A 22,407-nucleotide genomic window follows, 5' to 3' on the forward strand; every position below is an offset into this window, starting at 1 on the left:
GCGAGCGGTACCGCACACTATCTTTATCTACCGCCATAGCGTTCTCATATAGCTACGAGGATTGCAGCGTTGAGCGTTCCTGCACAATGTGAGACGCGAAAAAAATGCAAACCTGTACTGGGTTTGTTACTGTACAAATTACAACTGTGCAAATTCAATAATACAAGTAAATATAAAAATTCACAATTAAGCCATCGAAAAATGCGCACATGCGGGCAAGGAAAGCTGGTAGACAAGACTCATAAAACTTAAGGCGGCGGCACGGAGGCGGAGCTCAGTTGTTTGCCCATTGCCAGTGTTCAGTCCAACACAAATGTTTAGAATAAACAGGTCCTGTGAGGAGCGTATACAATTGTGAGAAGAAAAAAATAAAATGCCGGTGCTCAGTGTAGCTTGTGTTATGGAGAAAAACAATTCAGCGCGGCGTTATGATTGCATCGCGTCCATGCAGAACTACCACGATTAGCCGCGATTACCACTGTTAAATTAGGTTATCAGAAAGCTATAGAAGCAGAGAGTCTCATGTTAAAAAAAAAATAGGCCTATTCAATAATATTTCCTCGGAGACACGTGTCCACCTTGCTATGATTTGCTTAGAAATACGCAGTATCTCCACCGAAAGATTCCTTTCCTTCGGACTGCTGGCAGTGGGAAAGTAATGGAATGTTATACACCGGTTTTTACATCTCGCTGACATATAGATTAATACGCACTACTGCTGCTGAGGCTTTCTTTTGCCACAACGCTCTGGGACGACATCCAAAGCTGCTGTCCGCATAGAATCCAGGAAGAATCTGCCTAGCGTGTTGTATGTCGAAAGGATTGCAGTGCTTCCAAAGTATGGTATGGATGTCGTGGATATTGGTTGTAATCGAATATAGGGGAAAACGTCTATAAGTGAATTTTAACAGCAACGTCCCTATTCAACGAAAAACGCAATCAAAGAAGGAAACGAGCAAACGAACAGTTGCGCGATTTCTTTGTCTAAACTGCCCGTCTTGAAGTAAGCACTCTCTCCCCTATCACCGGCCCTATTACCGAGGTAGGAACGCTCACGAGAGGCATTCTCTCTGAAAGCTACATAAAAGAAAATATGGCCGAAAGCGTGCGTTTTCGCAATGACTACTGGATTGCCTGGTAACACTTCGTCTCATGCGTCTTCCACCTCACCTATATCAAGACGTATATTGCTGACAGAGCCGGCCGGATAGAGCCCACGTTCTTCTCAGCCTATAGTTCTTGGTGCCGTTGCAGCGAGGCGTTTATTTCGAAAAAATTGTAATGATTTACAGTACTGAATGTAAGACGGCTGACATTTCCGTCAGGTAGATAGATAGACCGGCGAAAGATGCCGTTCCCTGCTTTCGAAATTTAAGCCACTGTTGTCTGCACTTCTGCGTAACGTTATCCAAATACGGGGCAAAGAAAAGTCAGGATAGCACATTCTTTGTCCTCTGCTGAGTAACGCGTTTAAGAGTGTAATGCATCCTTTCGGCTAAACTAGTGCCTTTTGTAGGATTTGCGAAAATTAAGCATTGTACAATGTGTTTGTTTCCTTTTTTCGTCGTATGACGTGCATGTGCGGTAAGCATAAATTCAAGCAGGCCAACCTAACGGGTACCTTAAAATAATGCTAGCAAAGGACATTTTGTTACTTTCGGGTAATGATAGAAAACCTCAATATTCATTTATTCAACGCTGTGGTATTTCTAAAACGCCGAAGTCTTTACTACCTAACGTATATATTACTCCATATTGCTCTCTCCGATGCTGTATTGCGGACATTGTGCATCGTGTCTCGCTTTCAATAATGCAGTGCGACCTTTCACATGAGCGAGCAGGAGAGGCTCATGAGAGTTGTTCTTGGGGACTGCGTTCCAAAATAACTTAAAACAGGCTACATATATATCCCTAGTCTTGTACTTTTTAGTTTTTGGAATACTAACAAAACATAGCCGAAACTTTTTCGGTTGGTTTCATGTACAACGCCGTGTCAAAAGGAAGGCTGCGGTTTCGGTTATAGCGGACAGAAAATTTTCGCATTACGTCTCAGACAATATTTAGCAGCGTCTAGAAGTTGCAGGTTACACCAACCATTCTAGACAGTGCTTTGTTTCGGAAAATAAGCATGTGGAAATAACTAACCGTGTTTTGAACGTCTTATCCAGAGGCCCTTGCATTCGAAAGCTCTAAAAATAGGCATGATTGCCTTAGACATACGAGTGTGACACGAGCACGTTCGAAGGTGCAAGGGTGGAATAGAAAATAAACTTCACTTATGGCCAACCTGCAAGAATATGTATTACGCCTACATTTTTAACCTATTCAGTATGGATTTGGTGCTGATAGTTAGTATTTTTTATCGTAATTACTCGAAAGAGGCTTTGCCGGTATGCATCAAAATTTACACTTGGTTGGGTTGGCATTATGACAGCAGCCGGTATCATTATAGCCACTTTTTTTATTGTTTTATGCTGAAAAAAAAAGAGAAATAAAAGTAATGCGGTAGCGCGCGCCTAAGCCACACAATTGTTGAATTTTTTTCTCGTGCTTGCACTTGGGTGGTAGAAAACATGTGCTCGAGTCGACAACTTTTTCATAACGAATGACTCGAGCGCGTTCTTTTAACTACAGAGGTGAAAGTACGACGACAGCAAATGTGAACAGCAGAGCGCAGACATATTGCGAAGCATGCATTCCTTTTTATTGGCTCTGTAGTTGTGTAGTTACATGAAATACAAGCCCTAAGAGACTGCAGCAGATTGATTAAAAGTTCCGCTTGTTCGGTATTGCTTCTTCATGGTAATCAGTCCAAGGTTATCATTAAAGGAGAGTGCGGCTATGAATGAAAATGGTCATTATCTAATGGAATGGTACAGGGCTTCCACGTGTCGTTGCTACTACCTATAACACATCATCGTTTTGAAGGCAGGAGTGAAAATGGCAAATTCTGGCCGTTGAGCGCTCTCTATTTGTTACGCATCGAGGTTCAGATGGTCGAAAGTGTCGTCAGTGCGGTTTGTGCTCAGACCCTGTGTATAACCATTCCGAGATCTCCACCTAACAACGATAATGTGTCCCCTCTGGATATTTTACCTGAATATTATTATCCTCGTAACGATTATTAGGTTCAGGGGTGTGCAAGAGTTGACAGAAGTCGAGGCCAGTCGTCACTGAGGTATGAACAACGCAAGCTAAAACTGAAATTTTATACGCATTCTCAACACTTACTCTCATTAAAAGAAAACAGTTCAATTTTGTTACCGGTACTGCGCAACTAGAAATTGCCGCGTTTACTTCAAATCAGCTTTCGTTAAAGCTATCCCTGCGAGCCTTACCCATTCGCAAGTCACTCTCTGCGGATGTTAAGACACAGGCAGAAAGTGTCTTTTTATTTAGACTTATTTGTGTGTTGCGAAAATCAAATTTTGTTATTCTTTAAACCTTATTTTTTCTAGTTCGAAAGAAAGAAATGACACACCTTGCTGTGCCTATCGGTCGATTTCGATGCTAAATCAGTCAGTGTATGCGATCGCATGAAATATGTGACCGAAAACCAGCATACATTAAGTGGTCGGTCTTCTTCCAGCCCCATGGATGACCCTGCTTCCCTAAGATCTGCTCTGTTTGGCGGCAAAAGGATCCTGATGTTAGTGCCCGGGTTTGTAGAGATTTCATTAGAGCAGTGCTGTCATGCACATCCTTCATTCTACGAGCACAAAATTTGGGCATTGAAGCCTTAGCTTCGAGGCAGCACTTCGTTATAGGCGAAATGCACTTGCAAAGGTGCAGCGGTTGTAATTTTTGTTTAGAAACTTAAATTTTGTCAAGTGGCACGGTGCAGCCTGAATAAACGCCGTTCGAGGCGTATCGTTTCCACCACGGGCACTGAAACGTAGCGCGTCGCTTTGGACGTGTTTGTATCTCGCCTCAAGCGAAATTCACACAACCTTACATGCTAGGCTAAGTTAAAGTACCCTCTGAGGATGCAATTTTTATCAGTGCCGTCTATTTTGGCGATTGAAGTCTCCTTAGCAAAAATGCAGCTTTGAAACGGTTTATAGTATTCATACTGCACCATTCACTCTAGCTGGCGGAATGATGGCCTGCCGGAAGCCAGGGAATCTGCCGACCGTCGACGGGACGTTTCTTGTGCTGGTTCCATTTCCTATCACATGTGTGCCTTACTTCGCCGCTTAAAAAAGGCTGTGCAGGCACCCCTTTCACTACTGCTGGTTTATGCGAACACAGTTGCTACACCATTAAGAGTTTTCGCGCTAAACTTTTAAGCAACTGACTCCGCCTTGAGGACTCAATCTTTCTGTGTGGTTGACAGTGCTTAGGCATGCCAACAAGAGAGAGGAAAAGGAAAGGAACCAGGCACTGAAACAGAAAAGGCGACGACACGTGCGACAATACAGGGGCTTCTCTGCTTCTGTCTTTGTCCGTGTATATAAGCGCTGTCAACCACGATGAATAAGCACAAACTCTCTAAACATCCTGTCTTATTTAACATTTCTTATTCCCCAGCGGCTTGCCTATGTCTATTAAAGCAAACTCAAAGTGCTGAAAATGGTCTCAAAATGTTGTGGTCAAAGGCGCCTTATGTAGTACTTGCGAGTGGGCTAGTTGGCTATACGACTCCGACGACCACCGGGCGCCTGCATGGTTATACACAAACACAACACATACACAAGATAATTAAACCAAGATATTCACACAGATGATGCGCTCGCTACAAGAAGGTAAACGCAAGTTGTCATTATTTTCGATTTATTTTCACTTAATGTGTTCCTTCTGAATTTCTTCTCATTTTTTCTGGATTTTTTTACGTCTTCTTGGGATTGTAACCCTGCGTTTTTTGTGATGCTTTCTTGTTCGTACCAGAAAAACAGGCAGTTGGTAGCGAGCGCATCATCTGTGTGAACGTCTTGGTCTAATTATCTTGTGCGTGTGTTGTGTTTGTGTGTAATCATGCAGCGCCCGAAGTCGTCGGAGGCGTCTTATGGACGAGAAAATTATAGAACGAGAGCACCGTCAGCAGGTCTCTTTTTTACGTGTATAGATGATCTACGCGTGCGTGGTCCCAGCTGTCTTTGGCAGGCATAGTCGAAAGCGCACTCGCCCGGACCAGTCTTGCAGCGGTGCTCATTAGCGAGGTGGTCGCGTGTTTAGGTGTTTAATTAGGCCGCTCGTCAGGCACCTTGCTCGGTCACATGAGCGAATAGCTCTTTCATTTCCGTGCCTGTTTCCCCTGTTTTCTGCGAGGAAATGTTCTGATACCGCATTAACACGCTCGCCATCAAATGTGCTGTTTAGACAGCCTCGAGAGTTATGTGACCTGATTAACTATGATTATGTTGGGTAAAGTGGAACTCAGAGGGTTGAGAAAACGTACACCCCGTAGAAAATACTGAGGGAAAGTGTAGATATTCTTCATGTATTCCTCCTCTTTGCTGGCTTGGGGCGTGAGCCTCGCTTCTAACACAGGGAGCCTTTCCTGACGTAAGGCTATTGACGGAAACGGTATAGTTTCAGTGGAAGCGATACAAAAGCCGCACCGTTCTCAAATGTTCTAAAATTATATTAAAATCTCAATTCCAATCACATTGGCAGTTAACTAATTTTGCACAGGAGACTTCGATATGGCGGAGCTTTCGCTTTTTAGCTCGTCTAGGACTGCCATAAATATTCTTCCTGTTATTGAACGGAATATTATCAGCAGCTGGTGAAGACACAGGCGAGTGCTGCGCAACAAACCTGAAATAACGTTCTCTAATACACTTTCGTATACGCCACGAGTTTCTAGGTACGAGATTTATGGACGGATAGACATCTCTCAAATTAATATGACGTTTATTCATTATTCGTCTGATAACGTGAGATACAGGCGGCGAACAAATGGTGGACTGTAATGTGCATAACATGCATATTTTTGTTGTGACGTTAACGACAGGAGTTGATTTTGCCTTGAGGGCAATCAAAGCACAAGCTTACAACCTGGATCATACAGCAATCTCTCCATTCGTTTTTTTTTTGTTTTCAAAAAGGGAGAGGGAGAAAACGTTGTTTTGACTCGGAACTTTCCGGACGAAGATTGGTGGAGCGCGTAATGCTGACCGGAACATCCACAAAATTGGGTGTCTGCATATTTGAATACCATCCCTGTAGAAGCACCCGAAGGGAGCAAAGTCGCTCGAATGTCCGCCATTATGTGTCAAGTTCTGCGGGATAGCCACTCCTTGCGTGACAGGAGCCACAAATAAGACACTTCCAGCAACGTTCGGTAGTGTGGTTGTTCTTTCATAGCCCGCAAGTAAAGGTAGATCGGAAATAACTCGCTTTTATTGTTTAAGACCTCAGACACTGATGTTAATGTGTACCATAATTTACAGTATCACGTAAACGCAATAGCTTAATTTTTTTCAGTATTTTTTAAAGTCAATGCCCCTAACACAAGTCGAGTCCTACTGATACTTAGGAGTAACAATCACTATCAAACTTTCATGGTCCGAGCACATCTTAAACATAGTAACTGAGAGGTTGATATCGCTCAATCGACTGAGAAGGTTGTTAACCGTGTCTCCTCCTTTTAACCGCGAACTTGTTTACGCTACTTTAATTTGCACTAAACTTGAATACGCCTCACCCATTTGGAATCCACACCAGTCATGCCTAATTGGCGCATCAGAATCAGTACAGAGTCCCGCGCTGCCCGATTTATTACTTAATGTTATGACTGTAGCACCAGTGCTTCTGGCATAAAATCATCGCTTGACATACCGCCACTGTTTTGGTGTTGTACAATTGCCAAACTCTGTCTTGTGCATAGGTTATATTACTGTTTTTCTCACTTGCGCTGCACACTCCCTTTCCTTCCCAATAGAACATTGTGTCGAATTTTTAGGTCTGAGCCTACAGCGTCTACGTGGTTCCACCAATACCTTCATAAATCCATCTTGCCATCCGCCATTGAAGAGTAGAAATGACTACCTGAGGCTACTGTAAATGAGCGGGATCCAAATAAATTCAAAACCATGCTTCTATCTTATCTTCTTCCTTAGTCGCACTTTTGAGTATTGCCTCTGCACGTGTTGCATTTTGTTCTCATATTGTTGAACCTTTGTATGTAAAACAGTGTTCCCATTTTCCTCTTCTTTATATAACGCGATGGCCACAATGCATCTATGATTGTTCACTCCTTCGTTTTATAATGCGCTTTTGACAATTATGTTTGCCTTCTTCATTGCTATATTCCAAATGTTCCTTTTGTTTGTGATTTCGTTTATTTTTGTCTCCCCTCTTATCTAATGGCCCGTCTAGGGGTCCTTAAGGGAAAATAAATGATGATGATGATGATGAAGAAGAAGATGAAGAAGAAGAAGAAGAAGAAGAAGAAGAAGAAGAAGAAGAAGAAGAAGAAGAAGAAGAAGAAGAAGAAGGAGAAGAAGAAGAAGAAGAAGAAGAAGAAGAAGAAGAAGAAGAAGAAGAAGAAGAAGAAGAAGAAGAAGAAGAAGAAGAAGAAGAAGAAGAAGAAGAAGAAGAAGAAGAAGAAGAAGAAGAAGAAGAAGAAGAAGAAGAAGAAAAGCGCATTGCTGAACGTTCGGCTCCCCATAACCTGCGAAATGTTTCTCCACCCAAAATGCAAGTCGTAGGCTGTGACGGTGCTTCTCGGTACAATAGGTATCGGTCGCCTCCACTAAAAAAATATATGCATAATGCACCACGCAGCAGAGTAGGCGACGACACACAGGAGAGGCACACAATACACACAGACATAAACAAGGATAATGCTGCACTTACAACTGAATAATTTAACACCAACATCCTTTTCATTCTCTACTTCTAAGCGCACACACCACTTCTTCTTTGACGGTCCTCCCAATGATCTAAAACGTCTTTCTTCTTCTTTGGCAGGAGAACAGAAGGCATGCTAACGCAGTCTTCACCAACTAAAAATATCTCCCAAGCTTCCAATATCTCTCTAGGTAATCTGTCCTTATTCTCCCTCAAAACTGCTACTTTATTACGTTCTGCTGGAGACATTCCTTTATCGCATAAAGTGCAGTCTTTGCAATGTAACGCAAGGTTAGTCCAGGACTTATCCAAAATCGTAGAGGTATGTTCTCTAATCCTTGCTGTGTGAGGGACGTGATACAGAATACTTCTGAGATATAGCGTAGGGAACTTTTCAAAGATGTTGTCCTGAACTTCGATTCACTTGGGAACTCCCAGAAGAAGGTGTTCTAAGGTTCCTGGATTTGCGCCTTCACTTCTTGGCTGGACATCTTTGTTGGAGTTATCAGCCCCGAGCGAAGAAGCGATTCCTGCCATATACGTCCAATCCATTGGAGGACAGTGAAGAGAGGCACAGCGAAGGCTGCTTTGCTTTCAGCTCTTAAGAAATCATGCCATCACAGGAGTAGGCAAAGTTTCTTAAACCAGTATGAGGGGCTTATAGACGCAGGACTTCCTGATGAATTCATATGCCAAATAGCTGAAAGCTTGTTGACACAGAATAAGAGACACACGATAAAGAATGGACATCTGCTGCTGGAAAAGAAAAGCTTTTGATGTCCTATATCCATGGCTTCACCAACAACATGATGAACATTGGGAAGAAGTACGGTGTTCATACAATTCATACGATTCCCAGCAAAGCTAGAAGTATGTGTGCGTGTGTAAATGGGAATGGCAATAGATCGAGATGCAAAATAGCGCATCGAACAAGATATTCTGAGTGCATCCAAGATATTGTTTATAGCATTATCGTGTGCTGTGGCAAGGATTACATGTTAGCGAACCCTAGGGGGTCAGCATTTCAGGAGCCCTATACTACGGCGTCTCTCATAGCCTCAGTCGCTCGGGTCATTAAACTTCATGAACGAAACCACACCGGCTTTGTGTATCTCAAGCGATCTGTTTATTGGGAGGTTTTGACAAATGATTTTGGGTTGCTGCAATTACATAGTGACCGAAAGCAGCGCTCACTGAAGAGGTCTGTAAATTTCGCCACGGTTTTAAATCACCGATCGCGGACACAAAAAATATTTCAGTTACAGTGTGATTCATTATTTGAGCGTGCCATCTGCGCAACGTCACAACTGGAAGATGATGGATGTTTTCAGTACCTCGTTAGATCAGTGTGAGACTAATTTCCCAGGGTGTCATGTATCATTAAACTTGCAGTTTTGACTGAAAAATGTCTTCAATTATCCGAAGACATAGTCAAGCATTTCATATGATTGCTTGCTTCCCTCCTGCAGGTCTGCTCTTCTGGTTAGGCATCAGGAGTATACACGGTAGTGAAAAATTTAGCGCGCGACATAACAGCAGGCTCGAGTGCGCAGTAATATATCTTTCTTTGCAAAGTAAGGCTAGACTAGATACCTTCCATCCCTTATCGCGTTCTGGTGTCTCGAGCGCAGTGCCTTGTTTTGTAGCGTAAAGTTACACTACGCGGGTCAGAGCCCAATTTCATGCGAGTATGCTTCGCCCGTTATGCGCATGCGCAAGAACCGCGTCTAATTGCGAAGGTGACGAAGAAGAAAGAGAAGGAAAAAAAGAAGAAGAAAACGGAGAAGAGGGAGAAGAAGAAAAAGAAGTAGAAGGAGAAGAAGGAGGAGGAGAAGGAGACTAGGAAGAAGGAGAAGAAGTACAAGGAAAAGAACGAAAAGAAGCAGCAGAAGAAGAAGAAGCAGAAGACGAAAAACGCTCGGTCAACCGCAGCTGATGTTTTCGCAACATATTCGGTTCAGCGGCGTTGCACCCTTCTACTTTTTTTTTTTTTTTTTCAAAAAGGGAAGAAGGTACTAATTTGAGAACCTTCTCTTTATCGGCACGTGAATGGCACAAACAGATCGATAATCGAATGGCGTGGTCGGTGTGTGTCGCTGTCGTCAGCAAGATTAGCAGTATCCAGCGCACAGCATTCCACATATGCTCTTTGCCACAAGGAATGTCCACCGACCGCCATGTGTCCGGTGTTTGGTTTTCATTTCGCCTCAGGCTGCGGAGAAATTTTTTTGCATGCATTTGTTTGTTGTCCCCCACGTACTGCTTCTCTCCTCTTTGCATTTCCTTTCTCAGCGAGGACGATGATTGCAGCGTTGGCGAGGTCTAGTGAAGCGGATGGGCCCTGAAGGCGCACGTAATTAGTTATGCGCATCAAACTCCCTTTGCGTCCTTGCTTGTGTAGTGGTTTTTTTTCGCCGCTACTATTACTGTTACTCTATCTTCTGCGCACATCCTGAGGAGCTGTTAACGTTTGAACTTGCTCAGAAAAATGTTATTTTCCCCATGACTTATTCTAGGAAGACGTATGCTACCATATTTGTTATCTCTGTTTTTCTAGCTTGTGTGCTCTTTAACTGTAGCTTTGACGGTTACATGAACTTTACAGTATGCAAGGAGAGAAACCTACAAGCTGGGGGTCTCCCTTTTACTCGTTGTGAACTCGTTTGTCTCTGTATATATCTGCCGTTTATTATTTTCTCATGCTCATAAGTTTTGTTGGCTGGAAGTGTCATGTCGTATCTCTCTCTCTCTCTCTATCTCTCTCTCTCTTTCTCTCTCTCTCTCTCTCTCTCTATATATATATATATGTGAAGGAAAGAAGCCAACAGTCGGCGAGGCCATGGAAAGCGTTAGGGATGGTACTTTATGTCTTTTTTTTAATGTTTACTTGGATAATCACAGAAATTAGTAATGTAATCTGTTTAGGGGAAAGATAATTAGACACAAAGTAGAAGAAAAAAACGTGCCGATGGTGGGATCCGAACCCACGACCTCCGAATAACGCGTCCGGTGCTCTTCCAACTGAGCTACATCGGCCGCTGTCCCCCCTGCTACTTTCTTGGGTATTTATGTTGTCTGTATACGAACCTTGAGAGTGTTCACCAGCGCCACCCTCAGCCATAGCGGCGGACGTGGGACGTCCTTTGTTACCGCCAGCGTCACGTAGAACGTGATCAAGAGCGAGGGCGAAAGCTGTGCTAGAACCCTCTTACGCTACCTATGGCTTCAAGACTACCAGAACCGAGACCCCCGTAAGCTACAAGCAGATCAATCAAGGGGAAATGAGGGTGCTCGTTATAATACATGAAGGAAAGAAGCCAACAGTCGGCGAGGCCATGGAAAGCGTTGGGGATGGTACTTTATGTCTTTTTTTTTAATGTTTACTTGGATAATTACAGAAATTAGTAATGTAATCTGTTTAGGGGAAAGATAATTAGACACAAAGTAGAAGAAAAAACAACGTGCCGATGGTGGGATCCGAACCCACGACCTCCGAATAACGCGTCCGGTGCTCTTCCAACTGAGCTACATCGGCCGCTGTCCCCCCTGCTACTTTCTTGGGTATTTATGTTGTCTGTATACGAACCTTGAGAGTGTTCACCAGCGCCACCCTCAGCCATAGCGGCGGACGTGGGACGTCCTTTGTTACCGCCAGCGTCACGTAGAACGTGATCAAGAGCGAGGGCGAAAGCTGTGCTAGAACCCTCTTACGCTACCTATGGCTTCAAGGCTGCCAGAACCGAGACCCCCGTAAGCTACAAGCAGATCAATCAAGGGCAAATGAGGGTGCTCGTTATAATACATGAAGGAAAGAAGCCAACAGTCGGCGAGGCCATGGAAAGCGTTGGGGATGGTACTTTATGTCTTTTTTTTTAATGTTTACTTGGATAATCACAGAAATTAGTAATGTAATCTGTTTAGGGGAAAGATAATTAGACACAAAGTGTCTAATTATAACGAGCACCCTCATTTCCCCTTGATTGATCTGCTTATATATATATATATATATATATATACACAATATATATATGCATATATTTATTTATTTATTTTATATGCATTTCTGTCTGGCATGGCTTGTCGGACCAAACGTTTGTTGTCCTGTGATTTATTCACACTATTTATAGGCTTGATCGAGTAATCCAATTCTTATATCGTGTTCTCGTATTCGCTGGGCTGTTTCGACTGCGGTTTAACTCTTTCGTTTTTCTTCAAAATTGCAGTTTAATGTATTTCTTATCTTGGTCTGTTTATACTCGGTAGAAGAGTTTCTCGTTTTTATGTAGTTTTCGACTTCTGCCTGCCTTTTGGTCGCATCTGCTGTTTGAGAAAGCCTTTAATGATACGGCAATTTGTCCGTCTTTAGGGATAGTTTGGCTGCCGTTATGTCGCAGTATATATTGCGATCGCGCATTAATGTCATCCTCTTCGCTTTTTCTGACTATCTCGCGCTGGAAGATTGTGCAAATGATGTTGTTGTTGTGGTTGGTGTCCTCTGGACGCGGGTTTCCTTCGACCTTCTCTCGTATTCATCTTTGTTCTCATACTGCATTCTTCCATACGGTTCTCGCAGTCTGTATGTCTTACTCCTAGCTGCACTGGTCGATGAAAAATAAATGATGCTATTCGCAGTTCATTTACTCTATCACCATTATTTTGTATTTTTATTTCTACACCGCTGGGTTCTTTTCTGTTTTTGGTAATGAATTCCGGGGCAAACAAACATGGTGCCACATAGGTAAGGTGACATGCACTGGATGTTCCTACCACCGGTTGGATGTTCCAACCACTAGGTAAACGAAAAGCTGTCTTTGGAATAATTATATCTAGTATTAAAAAGCACTGACTGCATAAAAATTCTGGCATGCACGCGAGAGAGAGCGCGACATTCATCCCACTCTGAAATTTTTATCGAGAATCTAGTGTGGAGTGGCCTTGTCAGATAAATGCATGCTCTTAAAAAAATTCATTCCCGCGGCTGCTCCCATTTTTCCCTTTTGTTCTTTGACGAGAGCAAATATTTTTCTTATGATGTATAAAATGCTGCGGCGGAAGTGCTCTGGGCTCGAGCAAGCATGGCTGTGTTTGGTATGGGCCCCGACGTGCTTCCTTTCGCTTCCCCCAGTGACTGAGCTACCGTCTCTAAGAAACGCAACAGCTGCGGGATTCATTAGACCTATCGCCCAGCGCTCGTTTCCCTCAAGGAAGGGTGGCCTATCAGCCGTGTGCCGGCTTTTCCTGCACCGTTCGCTAACATGGGCCCATATACCCGTCTTTTGATATTCTTTTTGCACGTCTCCCCTTTATGAATTTTCCTCTAAGTATTTAGCAATATATGACACCTCCTCTCACTTTGAAGGTTCTTACGTTTGTCTTCTTTTTATCTACTTTATGCTCCCCTCCTTCTGAACGTCAATTTGTCTCTGGCTACTCAGATCTTTCGATTTTATGACCCCTCACATGTTTTAGTTCTTTTTCCTTAGGTGTTCTCATCGTCCCTTTGTCCTACGCATTTTTCTAGTTTATTTTGTGTTTTATTAGTCGTGCAATAGTATAGTATTTCTGCCTTCGCAGCACATTTCCTTAAAAAGCCCACATGCTAACACCGTATTTGAGAACTCTGAGAGAATTGACGAGGCATTCGAAGTCTTAAAGCTTACGAGACGCTGTGCTATACATTGAAATATGTTCATGGTAGCTTTCTTGAGCACACTTGTGGGATACGTTCGTGTTCGCACGGTTCCATACTACTTTTTTGGGGTTGTGACTGTTACTGTAGCATCAGTGTTCGACATTTCAGTTGGTAGGGGTCATAACATGGTCAGTGCCATACAATTAAGCATTCATGCTGATTTTACACTGACCTACCCCCATCTATGATGTAAGCATACTCAACGATTCAGACACGTGACCGCAGTGCATATATTAGACAGCCTCCAGAATCCCTCACTCATCGCGGTAGTTGTACTTGCGACAATAGGCTGTAGCAGCCGTACCAGTATTTTTGGGTTTCAGCTTTTTCTACCTTCTTATAGGATTTGCTCCCTTAATGTTGGCGTTTTATGATTAGGAGCAGGTGGTAATCTATCTTTATAAGCCAACTGTGTTCTCCTCAGTACTTCTTCAAAGCACACGCGTTTTGCTATATACATTGAACTGCCTATATACAAGGTGTTCAAATTAACTTGGATCAATGATTAAAAAAATAAATATTTAGGATAGGTGAGTGATAATAGTGGCTAACAATTTCCCGCAGTCTTGCGCACTGCAGGCAATATTGTTTTTAAGAAATATTCAATAGGTAATTAGGGTACGTTTATAATTTTCCTAATTTACTTGAGACAATAAATGTGACTTAAAAAGTTGGAGCGTAGCTTTAGAAACCCCGATTGCATTTTTTGCGACATTAAAGTTGCACGTATTTCTTTATTTTCGTGCTACAAAGAAAGCCCGCGAAATCCAAAAACCATCCCGTGACAAGCGGGTTCTCATGCCACGATTGTGCTGCTCTCAAGCGTGGATTAAGTGAACCAAAATTACCTGCAGCCGTGTCTTGGCGGCCCAGTTACTGCGCTAAACTGATAAGTTGGCGATGGCTAAAGCCCGCTCAGCCAGCCCGCCGCGCGGTCGAAGAAACCACCGCAGACTTATAGACCTGCCTGTGGAAAGCCACGAACGCCACTTATTTTGTTCTCTTAAGCCAGCGTTGAGAGCAGGGCAATCGTGATGCTCAAATGCGCTAGTCACGTGATTGTTTTTCTAATTCCCGGGCATTCTGTGGCGCTCGGAAAAAAAAGATATATGCTCGAATGTTTTTCAATGGTTTGAATCACTCGCACCGAATCCAACAACTGATCTCGGCAAGTCGGCGGGTGGAAAAAGGACTCCACACTTCTGTGGCATAACTGTGCCACATAAATATGGTTAATTGAGGAATTAAACTGAACTGAACTGATCTCAACAAGAGTATTTTTAATCATTACCGTCGCTATTCCCTGGAATAATCCTTACTGTCGCTATTCCCTAGAATAACAGTTTGGTCTACAGCCGTAAGATTTGAATAATTAAAAAGCGTTTCACCAAATTTGCTACATAACTTGGTCTCCTAACCAAGACCCGAGCGACCCGGTGAGGGAACAAGTTAGAGGAAAATAAAACTAGTGTAGCTGAATCACTGATAATTAATCTGTGCATCCTGTGGCCGTTCCGCGCACTAATGTCCCAGAAAAACGAAGGCATTTCTTTTTAGGCGCCACCGGAACGCCGCTGTTCCATTCCTAAGAGGAGTTTCTGTGCACTACAGAGGAGGCATTGTTTCCCGTTCTGTGTACACATGCCTCTCGTCAGAATAAGTTTGCCTTGGTCGTGATTACGTACCGAGGGCATTCTGACCATGAGCGCAAGTTGTTCCATTCGCGTGCTCATCCACTCGAGAATAATTCGCTGCCGACGTCGGTATAGTGAAAGCGCGAGTTTCTCCATCGTGTGCGTGGTCATACATGAGGTGCAATCGCCTTCTGACCTCCTGGAGAGAGTTGCGCACCAGCCCGAACACGTTAGGGAGTGGCAGTACTTGAACCGCTGCTCCGTCGGCGCTGTCATCCAATAAACCTCGACATAAAGAGAAAAGAACCAAAGGAAAGAGGATACTTTTGTTTTAGACTCCATGGCCGCCAAATTTTGCTTGCAAGTGTATATTTCGTTTTTTTTTTTTAATGGTGTACGTCTACAGAAATCTATATTAGAATGTAATGTAACATTTTATGAGTGGTGTTTTATTAGAGAAGGGAGAAAGGAAATGCTTTATTGCTCTAAATCCGCGTTAATGTAAATCAAGAACCAACATACTAAAAGTGTTCACTTATCTCACTCCCCACGTCTGGCATTGACACACATCCAATCGCTGACTCCCATATCAGGCTGACAACTTTGACGCCTGCTAACGTTTCCCAAGCTTTTCCAAATTGACACTTTCCCAAGATACGTGTCTGCGTGAAGTGGTTATTAGTGCGATTTCTAACGAGTATATATCTTTTCTTTTCTCCGATAAGCAAAGTTTGATCGCATTTAGAACGGAATCCCAGTCAGAAAAAAAGTACATAAAATGTTCTGTTGTCACGACACATTTCCTGTGTGGTTTTGGACTGAAAACCTGTTGTGACAACAAAGCGTTCTGTAGTAACATCAGGAATTTCTGTAGTTACAACAGAAAAGTGCTACAGAACTACAGACAGCAGAAATATGCTGCAGAAAAACTACAGAATCACAGAAAAGTACTACAGAACTACAAACAAATACGACGTTTACGACAAAACTACAGAACATTTTGTCGTATTTTTGACACAGTTCTGTAGTTTTTTTCGACTAGGATGCCACACTTGAGTTTACTTCTGCTTGAATCTGAACGCATCTGCGCACCCTCTTTTGAACTGACATGGAAGGCATGCGTATTCATACGGCTACACATATCGCTAAAAAAAATGTGTCAGCCATTGCATGTATTACTGGATCTTGATTACGCATGCGTGATGAGAAGACGCGAATGCTGATATGAAGGTGATTACTTTCATGTCTTTGTTCTAGGCTTGCCGACAGGTGACCGAACGAGTTGAAGCGATGCCGACAAGCAGCATCTGAAATTGGTGCAAAGCCGCTCCATGACGTGGGATGCCACAGCCATTCACTGCTGCCGCCGTGTCCGCCGGCGCGCGCTCGGTGCTGTCGGATTGAAACCATCGACGCGTCGCGGATATCTTTCGCGCCGAAAGTAATTGCGACACGATGGCAACATCTGTGCCTAGGCATGTTACAACGAGTGCACGGGCAACCTGTCTGATGATGAGGAAGCGCGATAACAAGGAGCGGATGGAGGACGAGTTGTGCACCGAGACCTCCTCGATGTCGGAGATTAGGGGTGCGCTTACTAAATAAGGCTTGCCTTGTCAGCATGACGTTATTGGGCAGGCGGCTGGAGAACGAAGGTATAGGGGCCTATACGACTCATATGGATTGGCTTCGTAGCATGCAGCGATGGACGCCTAACGCGGCTTTTCTATTATTTTTTCTGCTGATCTATCACCCTCTCCGACGGCTTCCTGGGTGACGCTATGACGCCTAGGTAAGTCCGATTAATAAACCTGTGGACTTGGCGAAGCTCTAGCCAAATGAGGGCTCTTTTTCTGAAGTATTATAAATGAAATTTTTTAATTTTATTTCGCTAGAAAGAAAATGCGAACGTGACTGCAGACAATTTCAACATAATGATGGAAAGAAGTAATAACAATTCTCACCTGCGTTGCATCTTAGCCTGTTCTTAAACTTCTGCTTGTAGTACTGCGTTTCAAAGGGAACAGTCGTGCTATTGACGAACTAGCATATTCAGGAACATTTCAATGATCGATGATAATAATAGGCGATGTCAGGGGCGGTTTTCTGCCCATATTGTTTAATGCTGCCTCAGTGATCGTTGATATGCATTTCACACCGTATTAATGTGCTCAGAAATAGTAAGACCACCACAATATTTGATTTTTCAGGTTTTACCCTCAACATAGTTTTAGCGATTTTAGCAATCGGCAGCTCCAGAGAAAGTACAACCTTTGAATCCGCACTACAGATGGCATGGTTCTCAGAAGGCGAAATGAAAATTCCACACGCGTTGTGCTCGATTTCAATGCACGCTTCAGGAGTTCAAAACCCTCTCAAAATTTTTTTTTAGACCGCCTTTCATAATCAGCATTTCAGCTGAATACGCGTTTATTACTCTGGCCACAGGGCGCTGCGAAGTTACTAAGAGACCAGTGATTAAGCTTGTAGGTAAGTGTACGTACGCAAGCGAAGATCAGTAAGTGAATTCGAAAAACGGGATCAATTAGCTCTGCCGCGTCGCATCCTAAAAGGCATAGTGTTTGTGTCCATCAATTGTTAGTGCCAGAGAAATACTGGTCTATCTCAGTGAGTCCTTCAGAAGTTTCTAGAGTTTATGTGGTATGGTATTGAAACACCGAATATCCTTTTCAATGAGCCTAGGCTACGATGTCAGTTCTCGAACTCGAACCGATTATTATTCGAAAGACACGTTTTCTGGGTAGGATATTTTTCTTTGACCAGAAGTCGAAGCGACAGCGAAATCATTATGTCGGGTTTCACGGCGTTCAGTGTAACATTTAGCGGGACAATAAAATTAGAGGACATTGTAGTAATAGTCAATGACATTACCCAGCCTGCATTAACTTTCAAAAACATAGTACCCTTTTTGAGTGTTCAGTCTGGGCCACGGCGACTAGGTCTAAGAGGAGGAGAAAAGACTTTTACAAGTTGTGAACTTAACGATCTATGCGCAGAACACTCGACGCGTTTGCTTTGTGACCAGCGTTTTTGGCTGATGTAAATATTCTGGCATTGTGTAGTTTTTACTGACCGCGACTGAGAAACAATGCGCATATGGAACCGCTAATGATGTGATCAAGAAGTACACGTTGCGAGAATATTTTGAGGATAAATGGCGTCATCATCTGGCTCATCCTTCCCATACAACACTGCAGATGTGTGCACGCGGGTGTTATCGCTGTTCGCTTTGGCCCGGCGGGAACCCGGCGCCGCTTAACCGGTTGGCTTTAGTGCTAATTAGTAAAGAGCATTTGAGTTCAGGCATGCACGTAGACCGCCAGTTAGGAGCTGTGATTGCCGTTCGCGCGCATGTTCTTTCTATATATTGCTCTCACTTTGGTTCCCTTCTTCCAACAACCGTTACCCATCCCGAATTAGGGACAACTGTGTACCTCGCGATGTTTACAATTTAATCAGCTGTGAAATAGCCCCATTCACTGTTGCCAGAATCCGAATGTGGAGAACACGTTCTTTCGTTCGGCTTAGTCTCGCGTCTTGTGACTTGAGTGAAGTACATTACATTGGGGTCGTTTCGCGAGCCAGTGTTTAATGCTGACCAGTGGTGAGGAACCCTGAAAACATTCTAAAGGAGCTCCGCGTACTGAGCTCTTTTTGGAAGTAATGTTCAGTTTTGTTCGGCATCGCAGTACCGTAACAGTATAATTCTGGCACCTAGCATAAATGCTTGGTTGGCGGAACGATATAGCTGTTGGAAATTAAAATGCATTGAGAACATTTCAATTGAGGACGAAGTCGTCGAAAGTACTGTTGTGTACCTTACAAAATTCCCGAGGTTCATAATTTGTTTTTATCATTGCTAGGGCGAATGAATGGTGGTGTAGTGGCATGGTCAATACAGCATTCTGACAGAACGTCTTGTTTGCGCCTTATGCAGGTGGGAAGAATACGCAGAACAGATTTGTAATTTATCATGTAGGGATTGCTTTCGGGACCCTGGTTTAAGGTCAGGCACCTGGCTTACGGAACGAGCTCTCTAGTGATGTGATGGCTGTGTTTAGCATTTTAAATATTTGTTTTATTCCTTGAATGTTATTTTACTTAATTTCTGAATTTATGCTGGTGCATGTCCTTTTTTGTTCTGGTATTGTAAAAAGTTGCTCTGTAATGTTTTTTCAAACATTCACTGTACGCTCTGTCAATTTGTTTTTCCTTCCTTGCTGTGTTTGTTTTTGCTTGCGTGCTATTCCTGATTTATTTTTCGATGCGGCTACCTGTATTTATACACCCTTATAAATTTGCCGTAAAAGCAAGTGTAGATAATAAATAAAACAATAAATAAATAATTTATAAAGTACGTGTTTGCATCGCTTTCGTGATTCTCACGTTGAAGCCGGTATAATATATTGTATCCTTGAGTGCACCTTTTCACTAATACAACATGCTATCGGAACACGTAATAGACAAGCGTACTCTACGGTCACAGTAACTAGTCGAAAGATTTACTTTTTTTTTTGTGCATAAATGTCCTTTTCACTGCTATTAGCTGCTGACGGGTGCCTAGTGAAGAGCCTGTGTTTTAGTAAATAATAGTGTTATGTACCACATGTGACCCATAAAGGCGCACCTATGTATTCCACTACACAACCGTGTCGGGTACATTTATTCTCATTATGAATGTACTATTTTTTCTTCATGGGGATTGCTACATAGGATTTTATTCTGCTCTTTGAAATCAGTGAACACATTCATTGCGGGTAAACGCCACCGGCAGTGTGGCTATTCCACAGATAAACAATTCCGCATATTTATGTTATGAAGAAGGCCGGTAAAGGCTTTTTGAAGCCATATTCTCGGCGTCGCCCGTAAATATGTTCAAATTAGTCACGCTGATCAAAGCTGAAGAACTGCAGTAAGCATTCTGAACTAGAAAAATGCCGAAAGTGATGCACGAAAAAGAAGAAAACACTTTCCGGTGCAGGATTTCGGACCAATTTTGAAATAGTTCTCTAGCAGTGAAGACCAAAGACGCGAGATTAGAATGGCCGAAAAGAATGAAGAAAAAAAAGTATCAAAAGTTGGTTTTGCTTACATTATTCGTTCCTACACGTGCCATTTTGCTGCTGAGATTCAATCGTGCGGACGACTGGCCAAATGTCGGAACCTTGAGGAACGTCTCGCCGAGATTACTTATGGTAAGGAATCTGCAAAGCACTGTATAGGGTTGGCTCCACTTCGACCTAATCCGCTAGAAGTGAAATGAAAAAGAAGTAAATTGAAGTGTGTTGTCCCCATTTTTCTAGCATGCTCCTCAATTCAGTGCCTCCACGTGGTGAACGAAGCTCCAATGCGGATATGAAGTCCCCGTCCGGTTTTTGCGGGCTATGCTGGCCGTAATTACTTGCTATTTAGCTCTTTTTTCCGAGTTTCACATTTCCTAGACTGTTTTATAACCCTAAGAAGACTACTTATCGAATGCCGGCTAGCAGACTGAGTCTGTCTCTTAAATCTTTTCCGATATCTTTTTACTTGAAGTACCCATCTCTCGTGGTTAAAATACCAATATTACTGTGTTCACGGATGTTGAGTGCAATACGGCCGAAGTGTCGACACGTTACTGGCTTTTCGGTCGCATCTGTGCACACTGGAGACTCATCTTCGCTTACCACTCCGCCCATAACTTCGTTTTACCTGCCTCAGTTCTAAGTTGCGTTCTGTATTGCTGACAATGTGTTTACCTAGTTTGCTCCGTCACCCCCAGAGCCCCTGCTGAATCTTATTTAATCGCTCTGTTTTCATGCACGGTTATTCATTCAATTGAACAGTGACCAATGCAACAGGACATCACTTGCCATGGAACTGGACAAGATCACAATTATGTTTTCATACGCTCTTTTCTGAACTCGCTGCACGCACGAGGCTGTGTAGAATTTTTTAAAAATTTTAAATCGTTTTTCGCCCGGTATATTCGTTCTCGAGACATGAGTGAAAACGGAACTGTCAATGAGTAATGTTGACTTCTTTTGATATTTCCCATAATTATCCCATCCAAATCATCCCAGAGTGGCATAATATTTATTTTATTTTATTTAACAATACTGCCGCTCTCAATCGAGAGCCTAGCAGACGGGCAAAACACATGTTATGTTACAAGCATAAAATATAAAAGAAATGAAAGAATTCTAAACAGTTCCAATAAATGCGGACAACAAAGTATACAATTTTTGGGAAAAACAACCGAACAATACTCGCAACAGTATGGCAGCATTTCATAAAAAACAAACAAACTAACAAAATAAAAAGATAACAATAGTCGGTATACCCCATATTAATCCTACGAATTGTTAGTAACTTGTAAAGGCAACCGGGAATAAAAGTAAGAAGCATTAATGGTCTCTAGTGATTAACTCTAGTTGGGTTACGAACTGCGACAATGAATTTGTGTTTTGTAGAGATGAGCTTAGCTGATTCCATTCTCTTATCGCGCGAGGAAAGAAAGAGTACCTGAATGCGTCGTTAGAAAAAGAGTATTCCGTTAGCGCATGCTCGTGGTGGTGCCGTGTTATTCTAGACAGTGGATGCGATATGTACGTAGTTGTATCAATTTTGTACTGGCCGTGTAGTAGTTGATAAAGAAATTTTAGTCGGGCTTGTTTTGCTCTAGTCGATAATGTGTTTAAATCTGAACGAGCTAAGAGAAGGGAGGGTGAGTCTGTACGCCTGTATTTGCTGTGAATAAACCTTGCTGCTTTTCTTTGCACGCGTTCGAGTTTAGCTATATAAGGAAACCAAATTGTGTTAGCGTATTCTAAAATTGGTCTGACAAATGTTTTATAGGCCAGAAGCTTAATATTCATTGGTGTGGTCTTTAGGCGTCTTATTAAATAAAATAATTTTTGTAGTGCTGTAGTCGTAATATTATTTATGTGTGCCTCCCAATTAATATTTGATGTCAGTGTCATTCCCAAGTATTTATATTCATCAACCTTTAAAAGTGGTGTACCATTAACGCTGTAGGTGAAGAGAGAGGATTGCTTTTTTCTTGTAATTGTCATGGCTACTGATTTTTTTACATTAATAGACATTTGCCAGAGGGAGCACCACTCGGATACCCTGCTGAGGGATTCGGAAAGGATGAGATGGTCATTGTGGCTTTTAATTTCTTTGTATATAACGCAATCATCCGCGAAGAGTTTAATTTTGCACCCTATATTATTCGTTATGTCATTGATATAGATCAAAAATAGAAGTGGGCCGAGAACT

At 42.7% G+C, this 22,407-nt stretch overlaps 1 protein-coding gene across 5 annotated transcripts in view; it reads right to left on the reverse strand.

The window, feature by feature from the left end:
* Positions 1–2,284: 2,284 nt before the first annotated feature.
* LOC146174106 (uncharacterized) overlaps positions 2,285–22,407 on the reverse strand; it is a 56,741-nt gene continuing 36,618 nt past the window's right edge. For 3 of the 5 annotated variants that reach the window (XR_014701673.1, XR_014701672.1, XM_084583242.1), the window contains 2 exons: positions 20,237–20,392; positions 14,493–15,408 (listed from right to left, as the gene is read on the reverse strand). Coding sequence is in view for 3 of the 5 variants with exons in the window: in XM_084583242.1 (XP_084439368.1) it covers positions 15,043–15,408; positions 20,237–20,392 (522 nt within the window). In the remaining 2 variants the exon portion in view is untranslated. Of the gene's footprint in view, positions 2,475–14,492; positions 15,409–15,507; positions 15,950–20,236; positions 20,393–22,407 lie in introns of those variants that run through there. The other 2 variants (XM_084583244.1, XM_084583243.1) reach the window with 2 other exon arrangements.

The sequence above is a fragment of the Amblyomma maculatum genome, chromosome 11 (assembly GCF_055883805.1).
Source record: "Amblyomma maculatum isolate TAMU_Amacu chromosome 11, ASM5588380v1, whole genome shotgun sequence".
In the NCBI taxonomy this organism is placed as follows: domain Eukaryota; kingdom Metazoa; phylum Arthropoda; class Arachnida; order Ixodida; family Ixodidae; genus Amblyomma; species Amblyomma maculatum.